The sequence below is a fragment of the Pygoscelis adeliae genome, unplaced genomic scaffold, assembly GCF_000699105.1.
Source record: "Pygoscelis adeliae isolate BGI_AS28 unplaced genomic scaffold, ASM69910v1 Scaffold14, whole genome shotgun sequence".
NCBI lineage: Eukaryota > Metazoa > Chordata > Aves > Sphenisciformes > Spheniscidae > Pygoscelis > Pygoscelis adeliae.
The window spans coordinates 7,730,600-7,744,215 of NW_008825109.1; the positions used below are offsets into that span (position 1 = coordinate 7,730,600).

Genomic DNA, 13,616 nt, shown 5'->3' on the forward strand with positions numbered 1-13,616 from the left:
TAAGGCTAGAATTTAAGAATGAATAAATGTTGTTTCATTCCTATCTGTAATTCAGTACAAAGCTAGTTATGGGCTATTTCTGTATTTGCCTTTAATACATATAGACATTTTTATTCCAACTTATATATGAATGATCTGTGAAACTGCTGTCTTATACATATGTATATTCTTTAAAAATCTAGCTTTTGTATGTGTATATATTTCTCTTTCTCTTTTTCTTGAAACTAGCAATGCTGTAGAGTTTTCCAAAAACATAAGCTACTCAGAATAACTGTTACCAATGTGTACTGTGACTTTCGAAACAAAGTCTAAGGACACCTGGCTTTTTTTGAATACAAGACTCCCTTTCAGAGAATCCCAGTCTTAAGTTCCTGGAGTGGTCTGGGAAGCTCTTGCCAGCTCTTAGCAGTTCTGCTTAGCTGTAGGTGTTGGCTTTCCTTCTTTCAAACTGCCTGTGCTGTTGTCTTATTTCCACTGAGAAGAGCCTGAAGGCTTGTTTAAAAATATCCAGGAAAGATGAGGAAGAGCTGAACAGTCTGCTAGATCACTATTTGCTGAAGAGGATAGAGAAAGCTAATGCAGAAAGTTGGGTTGCTGAAAGAATGTAGTTTCACAATGGGATGCCTGAGTACCCTGTCCAGATTCGAAAGAAAGCAAGTGACAGGGGATCAGTGCCAGAGGATGAAGGATGGGAAGACTGGGGAGCCAAAGAATAAATGGAAATGGACGCAGTACAGTAGTAATAGATGAAAGTGTTTGAAGTACTTTCATATGTTACATTTCTTAAAAAAAATCCAAAGTACGTATCATATGAGAGTAGGCACATGAAGGTCTGTGAGAACAGGTGTGGCAGGGGAGGGCAGGAAGCTCTTTAAGATTCACTTCATGTTAAGGGGGAAAACCTTCGTAACATTAAATGAGTTCTAATGACTTTATCCTTGTCACTTGAATGCAGCAATCAGATACTGTGATCGATGCCAGCTAATCAAACCTGACCGCTGCCACCACTGTTCTGCATGTGACATGTAAGTTACTGAATCTGAAATGATGGATTTTCTCTCTCCTGCGATCATCACTTTAGTGTGTGCATGTCTTCAGTGTGTCAGCCCTGGCATAACAGCAGGTTTTACTATTTGTCCCTCTCTCAGACCCTTAGTACCTGGATTTCATGAAAAAGCAAAGTTCCTCCTGTTGGTGCGATATTATTATTGGCATCCCGTTGTCCAAAGTGGCAGAACTCTTTAGAAAACCTGCTTGTAGCTTTGTAAAACAGTGCTTATATTAAATAAAAAAATAATAAAATAAAATCAGCAATTGAAAGTAAGGAAAGGCAGGTCTGAGATACCAGCACAGCAAATGCTTATTATAGAACTCTTTTATTGTATCTTGCTTCTGCAGCCTTGAAACAGATGTGTGCTACTAATAATGCTAAAAATCTTTATCTCAAAGATTGACAGTGCAATTACATGCCTTAACCATTTCAAAGACATCGCTGCTGTTCCCTAGCCTCATTCTGAATCATCAGAGAAGTCTGTAAGGGCACTAAAGACTGAGGCTATGAGTGAGGCTTCAGTAGGCTGAGCTTGAGGAAATCTAGTTAACTGAAGAACCTAATACACATCTTCTGGCTAAAATCAAATTTATTAGCAAATACAGTGAATGTCTGTGTGTCTGAAATGTCTAGTATCTGTCCTTATACTAAAACTGGATGAAAATGGCATGTGGAGTATTCAAATACCCACTGTGCTGCTCTTTTCCTCATTTAGCTTTAAAAAACAAACAAGCAAGCAGTAAACAAAAAAAGGTAGCAAAAATAGCCCTGAGGTAGACTTCGTTGAAGTGAATGCCAGGCTAACATACCTTATCCACACAACTCTGAAGGGTCCTTCGGATTTGTTTTCTCTCAATGTGCACATAAAACTAGTGTGGCTTAATGAACTATTACATGGTGTTGCTCAGTAATGCTCCCCATGTTAATTTAAGAGACTCTTTTCATAACTCTTCTGAATGTCACTTGGTCCTTTTGGGTGAAAGGATGGCTGCTATAATACGGAGAATCGGCATGATTGAGAAGGACTTGAAAAAGATACAGTGGGGCAAAATACTTTAAAAAATAAAAAAAATAAAAAACAACCCCCAAACCTGTAGAAGCTAAAAGTATGTGTCTTAGAAAGAAAATGTATTTTTGCTTTAACATGCTGGAAATTATATCTTTCAGATGTGTATTAAAAATGGACCACCACTGTCCATGGTAAGTTTATAAAAACAAACAAAAAAATCAGTATAATAACGATGAATTAGATCCTACATGATGAAATTAGATGCTGCTTCAAAAATGCAACTTTGAAGTAAAACTTGATTTTCACAGAGTTTCTTGAGGCTTTAATATGTGAAAATAAATCTTGTTCCTAATGTGTGTTGCAACATAGAGTTGTAGCTCCAGTAGCCCAAATCATGCAGTTTCTCCTTATATAGAGAAACCCTGGTGTTAATGAGATCTATGAGAAATGGCATTTCTTTCTTTTGTTTCATTTGGTATTGTTACCAGGAGAGGAGATACACACTATGCTGTGAAAATCAGTTCTTGATTCTAGATGATACTTAAGACCCACTCAGACAGTTACTCTTCTGCAGTTTGTATTCACTGGTAGTCAGTAACAATATTATCTGCTGTCACTATAAAAATACTGCTATCAGTAGTTGACTTGAAGGTGGTTTTGTAACCAAAGCAACATCCACTGAAATTGATGGAGAGGCTCGTATTATCTTCTGCGATGACTGCAGTTAGTTCATAGTGTGTGAGATGCTTCCTATACAGACTGTATGTATCATACGCTTTGCCAGCTCATGTCCTGTCCTGTAGAACTTCGTGGGGGGTGAAATTTATGTGAGGGGCCCAGATCATTTGGCCTGAGGAAAGAGACTTCATTCAAAATGGTGGCTTAAAATGCTTCTGAAACACTAGTGCCAAACTGTTTTGGACATACCACTGACATCATACACGTTATGCTCTGCAAAAGCTAAATGTATTGTTTTTTATTTTATTTTATTTTTTGTATATCATAGTAACCTCTTTCTCTTTCCCCTCCTTCTAGGGTGAATAATTGTGTGGGATTTTCTAACTACAAATTCTTCCTCCTGTTTTTAATGTATTCCTTACTGTACTGTCTGTTTGTTGCTGCTACAGTCTTGCAGTACTTCATAAAGTTTTGGACAGTAAGTTCTAAGGCTTTTTTTCTGTTGTTCATTTGTTTAATCCTGCATGTGTTATTGGAGGCTGCATCAGCATGTTGTCATTCACCATTTACTCTGTTCCATAGTTCATTACCATTAACAGCATCAATCGAAGTGACTGAAGCAGGAGAACCTTCCGAATATTAATGAATTAATGTATTACACTGCCCAAGATAAGTAATTGGGGGAAGAAGTTCCGATAAGGACACTGTGCAATTTCTCTGCTCCATCAAAATCGAGTGGCACAGCTCAGGTTTTTTTGAGACTATTGAATATAGATATGTAGATATAGAAAGAACTGGCTACATCAAGCAATTACATATATATATGTGTGTGTATATATGCACAGATATGTATATATAAAAATACTGACAAATGTGAAATATAAATAACAATTTTGTATCTTCCTAGACTTGTCTATGGGTAATCTGCTACCAGATAAGGCAGATTAATCTCCTGGGAACTGACCAAGCTCTGTTTTGGAGTCCCTACATAGGCGTGTCTGAACTTCATAGTAGTGGCTTTTAGCAATCTGATATAGGTAGAATGCTAAGATAATGTACAGTGTTAATGATATACATCTTCCTTGCAACTATTATCAGTTTTCAAATGATCAATACGCATACATGCATCTTAGTAGATTTAATAATATTTATGTGAAGGGCAACCATCCTTGTATGTCAGTGTTATATTCCTCCTACCAGTTTTGTTCCAGTTGCATTCCAGGCTGAACAGAGTGTCTTCTGGTGTTGTTCCCTTTCATCTCCAAAACCTTGTACTATGCCTTCCTGTCTCTAGGCGGAAGAGCTAGCATCAGAATTCCCTTAATCAGTTTCCATTAACTAGCATGGGAAAAATCACTGTAAGTGGAAGGCTCTCCATCACATCTTTATAAGTAAATAACAATACGTATTTCTTAGGTGCTAGTTGCTGTCAGAGTAACTGGGAAAAGCAGTCATTATCTGTAGTTGTAGAAATAATCTTTATTGGAGCAAAAAGATGTTGCCATGTCAGGGTAAGAGAAGCTCGATCATGTATTCAGAATAGCTGTACTTTGAGACAGTTGGCATTAGACAGGTAAGATAAATGGTGCAAAAAGTGGGGTTTTGTGTTCATCTGAGCCTATGGGTCTGATGTGCCAAAGTACTATGTTTCTCTTAGTCTGCTAGTTCTGTATAGCGGCCTGTCACTGGAGATCAACGAACTATGTGGGAATTGAGCTGTCAGTATTGTGTGAGATGAAAGCCATAAATGTATTTATCAGTCATAGCTGTGGCTTGACAGATATTTCAGATGAAATAGTCTGATTCTGCTGTTCAGTGTTGCTTGACTGTAAATAGTTAAATTTTTAATTTGTGCATGTGGCACTCCCAAACAATCTGCCTGGCTGCTTTCCAGTGCTTTGTATGCAATTTCTAATGAAACTGTAGATGCACTCTTACACATTTACCAGTCAGTGCTTGAGCAAAAAAAAAAAGAGTTTGCTTTGTTACCTCACTTCATAAGTGTTAGTGCAACAAAAGTCCGCAGGACATCTGACCACAATGAACATTTAATACCAGCATTTGCAGCAAGGCTCTTCCAAAGCCCATCGGACACAATATTGAAGTGGACCCTTGAGCAGAGGAAGTAAACTTAAGAGGGATTTTTTTTTTTTAATGATTTAGTTGTTAAAAATGCTTCCTGCAAGACTGGACTGTTTCTGAAATGTGACAATAGACAATGTAGTTGTGTGCTTGCACTTGTTGCTTTCATTTCCGGTTACTTCCAAGACAGAATCTGGTGATGCCATGATCTTATCATTAGAGTAGGTCTCAGACTCACTTTACTCATATTAAATCACTCATTCTACAAAGCTAATATTCCTCTGATCTTATAATAGCCTGACTAAAGTAGACTTCCAGAAAGAGGTGGCAGCACCATAATCATGTAGGCTTGCAAAATCTAGTATGTCTCAAGTATGTAAGCTTTTAGGCAAGTGCTGTTGACTGCAGAATAGAGTCCTGGAAGCTTCTCCCTACATCTGTATCCAGATCAGAGCATACTGCTGACACGTGCTGTCTGTAGACTGCTTCAGTATATTGCTATAGACTGCTTCAGTATATTGCTATAGACTGCTTCAGTATATTGCTAATGCTCAGCTTTGTCTGCTACAGCATCAGACAGATGACTGTTTTGACATTTTCTGTTGAGGCTCTATAGATGTTGGTTTTTTCCCCCCCCAAGCTTGACTATCAGAACTGTTACAGTATACCTTCAGAAGGTAGTGTTTCTTTTTTGCTTCTTCATAGATGTTTTTCAGGAAAGCGTGCAACAAACTGCTGTATATATCCAGTGTTGGGGTGGAAGATGAACTGCTTCTTGGGGACTGTAACCTTGGTTACTTCAGAACTTGTAGTAATGAGGTTGTGAAGGTGTATGTGCTAACTACACAAATCTTAGCAATCCATTGTTTTGCACTGTTGCTAATACTTGCATAGAGACATGACAGATGCAGATACTTGCCAACATTGTGAGACATGCACACCTACCTAACTCTTCTGTTGAAGAAAGTCTTTGTGTTTCCCACTTGCACATGCAAGTCTTTTACATAGCATCTTTCATGCTCTATGCAGAAGTGCTGAAGAAATCTTGATACTGTTTATACAGTGGTGGAACCACAGGCTTACACACTGATGTGAACGTTAAAATCTGTTTTGTAGATCAAGGGAATGTGAATGATTCCTTTCTTTTTTTATGCTCCTAACTACTTTTCCTGTACTCATGAAATTTTTATTTCTACCTAGGAAGTTGTTAAAGATGAGCAGATAAAACCTCAGTTTAACCAAATGTGTTTGACACAAACACCAGCACTGGCTGAATGCCCAGTCCTTGATGCCTTGTTTACACAGTGCATGGGGGTACTTCCCAGTGTGTATTTGTATCTACCCTCATTCTTGCTGCACTCGTTCCCCCTTGAAACCTGTATATTTTCCAGCTGTTTTCAGTGTCTTTCATTGTCCTCTAAATTATTTTGGCAATCCTGAGTATAGCCAATTCAAGGATGTGATACATGTTCCAGGTAGATGGCACGTGCTTCTGCAAAACTTTGGTTGTATTAGCAAAACAAAAAAAAAAAACAAAAAAAACCAACAACAACAAAAAAGAGAGCGATTCCAGATCCTTAGTTAGAACTCATTCCTCTTGCATATACACATAAGGACATAGAATCATAGAATCATTAAGGTTGGAAGAGACCTCTAAGATCATCGAGTCCAAATGACATATACTAGATCTTCTGAGTTTTTTCTAGATTTAAGCTAGACCTAGCTACTAAAGATGAGTAACGAGTCAAGCTCTGACAGCACTTTTTTTTTTTGTTGTGGGTTTTGTTTGGTGTATTTTGTGACCTGATATATGCTCAAATGACTGTGCTTGTGAAGGAGTTCGTAGGGGACTTTTTAGAATAGTGACTGGCTTCAGTCTATTACACGTGCTAAGTAGCCCTAATTTTATTGTGCAAATTGCTTCCCTATGTAAGCTCTGCAGCTCTCTCACCTGCAAGTCTGTGCTTCGGTGCTGCTGCTGAGCATAATGATTTTAAATAACTAATGTCTGAAGTTTCACTCTCTTTTTCACGTGCTGTGGCATGTGGACTGCTGCTAGAACACAACTGTGAATAAGCCTGTTACACGCACTCAATGCCTGCATGCTTCTCTCCAAGAAGGAACTGGCCTTTTTTGGAAAGATCCTTCAGTTCTGCAGCTGTAATTCAAGAACTTACAACCAGTGGCTGAAACTGGGTAGTCAGAAGACGTAAATGCTCCCTGGGGATCATGCAGATTAATCATGCAGACTTCAAAAAATCCTTCTCCAAGTTATAGAGCTACTGTTTTAGGAAGATGCAATTGAAACAAACTTACGTTTTCTGGCCCACAGAAAACACAAAGACTAGGTGTTACTGCTCTTTGAGCTTCAAAATCAACTGGCATGAGAATTCTTTATAGAGAACTATTTTGTTTAAATATGCAATTCCAAAAGAGTCATAGAAATACAAGTTACAAAAATTAATTAGGAAACTGGGGAATGCTGCAGTGTGCTCTGAGGCAGGAAAAGTCATCATAGCTTTAATATGAAGCTTAGGAATAAGAAGCAAGTGAAGTATGTATTTTGCTAGCCTGGATCTCAAGGGATCACAAAACACAACATATCCCTACAGCAGGGGGAAGAGGGACCGTTGCACAAATTGTCTAAGCAAAACTGCATCAAAAAATAAAAAGGCAGTAAATAAGGAAACTGAACTTAGATGGCAGTTCAGAGAGCTGGACTCTGCTATCATTTGCTTACTGTAGCATCATCTGATGGTAGCCCGCATTTTTGAAAATGCTGTGTATATCTGCCCAACTCTAAGGTAAACACTTGGGTTCTCCCTAGGCTTTCTGCACAGATTAATGTAACTGAAAAGCCATACATCTTGCCTACAACAGATTCGTTAAGTGCTAGCATCTTAGCTAAGACAGCTAATACTGCTCTTCAGGTATAAAGTTCGGAATTTAAAATCTAATTTAAACTAAGTTTTCCTGTTTCTTGCTTTATTTTCTTAAGTACTAGTTCAATTTCAGATGTTACGCTAAAGATACACCCCGCAAACATATCTCAGTATTGAAGGATATTGGGAAGAAGAAAAACTGTACTGATGTGTTATGGGTTCTTTTTCTAAACAAAGAAAATTGTGCAAAGAATGGCAATTTATTTTTTTATGGTTTTGACTGAAACTGCATCTAATGGTGATAGATATGTTCTGAAGTCAGAAAGATTTTGTAATTTATAAACCATTGCTTTATACCTCTGGAGTATTCTGAGCTTTTCAGACCTTTATGAATGGTTTCATCATACAGAATATTCACATAAACCTTACTTGTGATGGAAACAACTAGCAAAGAATGCACCTGGTGTAGTCATGCTGCTCAAGCTGGGGAACCAGTTGGAAAGCGATCCAGCCACAATCTGAATAGCAATACTTCTGTGCTTCGGTAGAAAACTTCATGCCTTGGAAGTTAGTAGTGTGCTCTTACGTACTCTCTCCTCCATTCTCTTGGAGAATGAGGGCTAAGGCTGCTGATGGGCGTTGGAACTCGGCATGTCCGAGAGCACGTGTGCACACCAACCATTTCGTTCTTAACAAAGCCTGTGCTGTTTTCAAACACTTCGTCTTAACATAATACTAGTGTTTAATAAATTGTCTTTGTTTGCGCAAAGCTTTGCCGCAGGAAAGCTGCAGAGAATTGTCCAAAGGTAAAATCCAATATTGCTGTAATTATTTAAATACTGTTCCTACTATAATTTTTCAGTCATTCATGGTAGCTATTTACACCATCACAGAAGGAAGGAGACTTGTAATCTGTTGGTTATGAATATAAGCAGTGTACTGGGATATAGATATACCTATGTGCACTTGATCTTAATTGAAATGTGCTTTAGTCTTAAAAAAAAAAAATCAGCCTTAGATAAGTGGGTACACTGAATGAGCTAACGGAAACAGTAATGGCAATAATGCTAACTAAACAGCTGAATAAAAATAGCCTCTCTGCTTTCATAGTGCTGTTAAAGGTCAACTACTTAAAGTACTGTGATTTTGAGGATATAGAACTGGAATAGTATTGTTACAAATCCCATTGGCCTCTTGAAAGTGCAAGCCTAAAAATAGTTGGGGTTGGGGGTGGAATTGACTGTCTGACTGTGGGTGGGAGGTTATTTTTTTATACGGTGGTTGTACTGAAATCGTTGTTTTTCATGTAGATCTTCTGGCGAATCATTTCTGCCTGGTCAGACATGGCAAATTTGTTTTGCTAGGTACATGCTGGTTGTTGCCTAAACTGTAAGAGATCATCAAAAACTGAAGATCTGTTCCAGGTCTTGTTTAGGAGTTGCTCAGTCTTGGAAACACAGTATGACAGCCATTTCCCTTTTACGTTCCTTACACCAGTTCAGAAGTAGGTTCAGTATTATTACCTTGCCAGGAAAGGGTTTGGATGTTTTTGCTGTATTGTCTTTCCTTCAAAGAAAGTGATTTTGGACATGTTTTCCCTGTGCCTCTTTGGCTGTGGCTGCACAGTTAACATTTTTTAGTATAGGAAATTTTTTTCCTTGCCTCCTACTGTGCATTTAAAAACTAACAGATGAACATATGCACTCATGCTACTAAACTCAGGTGGAAGGGGTACCCATCAGCTTTAAGTGCTGTTGTGTACCAGTTTAACATGACATGAAAGGAAAGCTGGGCTTGTGCTTTTTTTTCTTAGTGAAAAGTGAGGTGAAAGACCTATAGCAGAATGGGTGTGGCAGAAAATGTTTAGCGACAATACTGCATTAGTTGCTAAAAAGTGTTAATGTATTAATCTCTTTCTCTCTTTTTCCTCAGAATGAATTGCCAGATACCCATGCAAAATTCCATGTACTATTCCTTTTCTTCGTGGCAGCCATGTTCTTCATCAGCATACTGTCCCTCTTCAGCTACCACTGCTGGCTAGTTGGCAAAAACAGATCAACCATAGGTCAGTTAATTGGAATATGGAACTATGCCTTGTCCAGCAAACCAACAAGTTGATGAGAATGTGAGGCCTACAGGATATGCCATCACATATAAACAAAATTTTTAAATATTGTGCAATAAGAAGCGTATTTGGTGAAAGTAATTAAAGGTGAAACATATGGGAAAATGAAGCATGTGTAGGGGTCCTCTGCTGGAGCCAAGCATTCGGATTCATGATGAATGTTAATTTCTTTTGTTTGTATTTTTGAGATCTCTGAGGCATTGTGCATTCTTGTTGTGTTTTTATATAGTGTTAAGTATGTAACACAATTGCTACTTGCCAGTAACCTGTTGTTCTAATACTTTGAGTAGCTGGGTGACCACAACCAAGGTGAATGCTCTACTGTATATGAACATACTACATTTTGAACTATATCCAAAAGAGTATTCTTAAACCCTGTGAAATAAAATGCACCTCGCTATTAGGAAGTGGCTTGTAAAAGCAGTGCAGTAAAAATGGAAACACTGATGCACATATCCTAAATAATAAAAGAGATTCCTGTAATTTCTATGCCTAAATGTTATAAATGGCATTGACCAGCATAAGCAAGTTACGTGCAGTAGTTAAAATATCTGAAGTTCTTGCTAAAGCATTTTTGAAAGTCTTTTTGCGGCGTCGGGGGTACGGGGACCATTGGGTATTTCCACAACTGAACAAGTCAAAATCTTATACCTTTCAACAGAAGTTAAATTTCTATCCTCAAAAATAAGTGGGTTGATTAAAAGTGAACTAATTTTCAGCTTGCTAGAATTTTTTGACGGAGGAAAAGGAATTTTTTTGATTGCTTGACAGGAGGGTTGTTTGAGTCCTTTTTTTTTTTGATGTATCTACAGCTAAGGAATATTCACAGTCTCTTTTTTAGCTTTGAAGAAAATTTTAGCATGTTCCTTGCCCAAAAGTCAGTGGTCATAATTGGCAACACAGTCAGTACTTATTTACTTTCTGTATCATGATTGTAAAAAGACAAGCTGTTGATATGGGGAGAGCAATGAGTCCTCTTGGTTCTTGGCCAAGGGCGTAACCAGAATGACTAGAAAAATGGTGGTGGTTTGCTACAGTTCGTGGTGTGTCTGTGTATCTAATGTAATAGAGCTCATCTTTCTCTGATACCATGGGATGCTCTTAATTCAACTTCAGACCTTGGCAGAAGTGGAAAAAACTATCCTGTATGTGTTTAGGTCCAGTAGTGCTTATGGTAATTGCTTCTAGAAGAGGAAGTCTTCTGCTCAAAAAAGGCTTCGCAGGCCAAAGAGCAAGCTAGCCATCAATGACTAAGGGATGTGGTATTTTTGGCATGCTGATGGTACTTAGCTCTGCCTCAGACCTTATGTTAAATGCGAAAGGAGAAAGATGACTGTTCTCCTTATGTGACTTTCTTACCTTTCATTTCTATTTTTGTCATTAACGCTGTGATTATTTTTTATGCGCTGTGATTACTTGAGATGACTCTTTTTTTTTTCCCCGTAATACACATCAAGATCATCTCAGCTTGCCTGACACTGTTTTCACAATAGAGAAGTTTGAGTCTGTTTATTCGTCTTCCCTGACTCCTTATTGCTTTAGAGATACTGAATGTTTTTCTTTTACAGAAACATTCCGTGCACCCACATTTCGAAATGGCCCTGATAAAAATGGCTTTTCTCTTGGATGCAGCAAAAATCTGAGGGAGGTTTTCGGAGATGAAAAGAAGTATTGGCTACTCCCTATCTTTACCAGGTATTCAGTCTGAATGGGAATGAATTGGGGAATAAATTGATGTCATGACTTTCACCTTGCTCCCCTTTTCCTAAAAAATAAAGCACAACTGAAAAGACAACTTAAATCCTGCTCGATGAATATTGGTGTAGAGAAAATGTGCAGGAGAAAACTGAGCAAACTCTGCACAGGGTTTTCATTCAAAGATGAGGGCCTTCTAAATACCGAAGTTTGGAAAGCTTTGAGAAGTGTATTTGAAAAATTGTACACCTTTTGTGTAGTGTGATTTCTGTGGAGCAGAAATCAGCAACTCAAAGATCCAAATGCTTGAACTTCAGCTGCATTGAAACAACATCAGTTTAAAAACACCCCCTCTTACCCTGAAAACGCTTGACAGCTTTCCTTTTGCTGTAGATTTTGGTATTGGAAGCTGCCTGAGAAAGTGCATGTAAATAAGCAGCAGTGCAAAAAAAAAAAATTCTGATACAATGCAAAATACTGGTTTTAAAACATCAGCTGAGCCAGTGTTAGGGAGTTGCAGACAAGCGTCAGAGAAGCTTGATGAAGCAAGACTGACCTGCTGCCCACTCCCACTACTCCCAAAAGTCAGCAGACCAAAGCAGGAGCTGTGTTTCAAAACTGCTTTTGGGGGGTTGTGTATCAGTTTAAAATGCTGGTGAACCCATTTGTGAAGCTGAGGTCTGGTAGCAAACAGCAGAGGTAATAACAATGACTTTTCATGTGATTAAAGACAGAAGCTATATTGTAGATGGATCAGTCTGGTTTGCCACCACATTTTATCCTGATTAAACTTGCTTTAAAAGAAGGCTTAGCTAACCTCAAAATGATGGGCGGAGGGGAAAGCATGGCCACCAGAATGTTATTTATGCTACAGCTTCTGGGGTTGTAAATACCAGATAGTCTGACTACGTGTGCACGGTGGTTTGCGGGAAGACGAGGGCTACAGTCTACGGAAACACAGTGATGTTTCTGAAATACATAGACTAGTGCTGTGCTCAGCAATCCATACTGAGTGATAGGGTGGGAATCATTTGAGCTCCAAGATTTCATTAACTGATCATCTAGTTTAGTGGTAGAACTGCCTTGCCCAAGTCTGGAGTTCAACGCTGCACTCAAGTAATTGATTTGAGCCTGTAGTGTTTGTTTTTTGCATGGGTACTTTTTCAGTTCATTTAAGTCAACTACAAACAGTGATTTGAATCTTTGTTTCTGGCTTAGTTTGGGCGACGGGTGTAATTTTCCAACTCGTTTGGTGATTATGGATCCAGAGCAACTTACTGTCTCAAGCCAAAATGAACCTGCCAAAAGGTAACTATAGCATTTAAGATACTGATTTTGTACTGTTCTGTACTTCATCTGGAAAAAAATTGTTTCAAAACTATTTTTTTAATTTTTTATACTTCTTGTCATCTTCAAAGTGAGTTTGTAAGTCTTCAGAGGACAGAATGGATCAGGACTAAAAAATGGTGCTGCTTGATGCAGAAAGTCTGTTTCTTGGTTTTGACCTGTAACAGAGGATATGTCTCTAAGGAAACAGTAATACAAAAACTAAGGGAGCTTACTGGCTCTTAACAACAATCAGAAAAGTCCCAGGGAAGACTGAATAATGGTCCATGGAAAAAAAAGTTTAAGATATTTTTTTGAATGAGAGAAAGGCGAGGTATTACTTGTATTTCACCTCCTCCAGCATGCTTAAACAAGGGATGCTGAGAAACAGTTCGCAAGAGAGGTAGATCACTGTGGCTATTGCTGGTTTTTAGCACTGGAGAGTTTTTAGCGCATTACTTTTATCCCTCCAAATTTGCATGTTTTGTATTTTCAGTGTATTTTCAGGAAGCCTACTTTAGATTCAAAGACACAGGAGTATGTGAAACTTCTGGGGGTGTTTACATCTGCCATTTTATAAGTCTTCTGTACAGTTTGGTGAATTTGCAGCTGAAGGTTGTTGTCAACAGCAGTCACCTGAGTTATCAGGCATTAGGGGGGTTCAGAGGCAATACTGAGAAGAAGTTGCTTCCAGTGCAACATAACCTGTGGAATTTACACAAGAGCCAGATCCTTGTGCAAACAGCAGAGTATCCTTTTGCATTAGGA

General features: G+C 38.4%; 1 protein-coding gene across 1 annotated transcript in view; it reads left to right on the forward strand.

The window, feature by feature from the left end:
- ZDHHC20 (zinc finger, DHHC-type containing 20) overlaps positions 1–13,616 on the forward strand; it is a 25,799-nt gene that overhangs the window by 8,889 nt on the left and 3,294 nt on the right. Inside the window, exons 4-9 of the mRNA XM_009327772.1 lie at positions 956–1,025; positions 2,219–2,251; positions 3,096–3,216; positions 9,635–9,767; positions 11,396–11,522; positions 12,741–12,830. Coding sequence (XP_009326047.1) covers positions 956–1,025; positions 2,219–2,251; positions 3,096–3,216; positions 9,635–9,767; positions 11,396–11,522; positions 12,741–12,830 — 574 coding nt within the window. The remainder of the gene's footprint in view (positions 1–955; positions 1,026–2,218; positions 2,252–3,095; positions 3,217–9,634; positions 9,768–11,395; positions 11,523–12,740; positions 12,831–13,616) is intronic.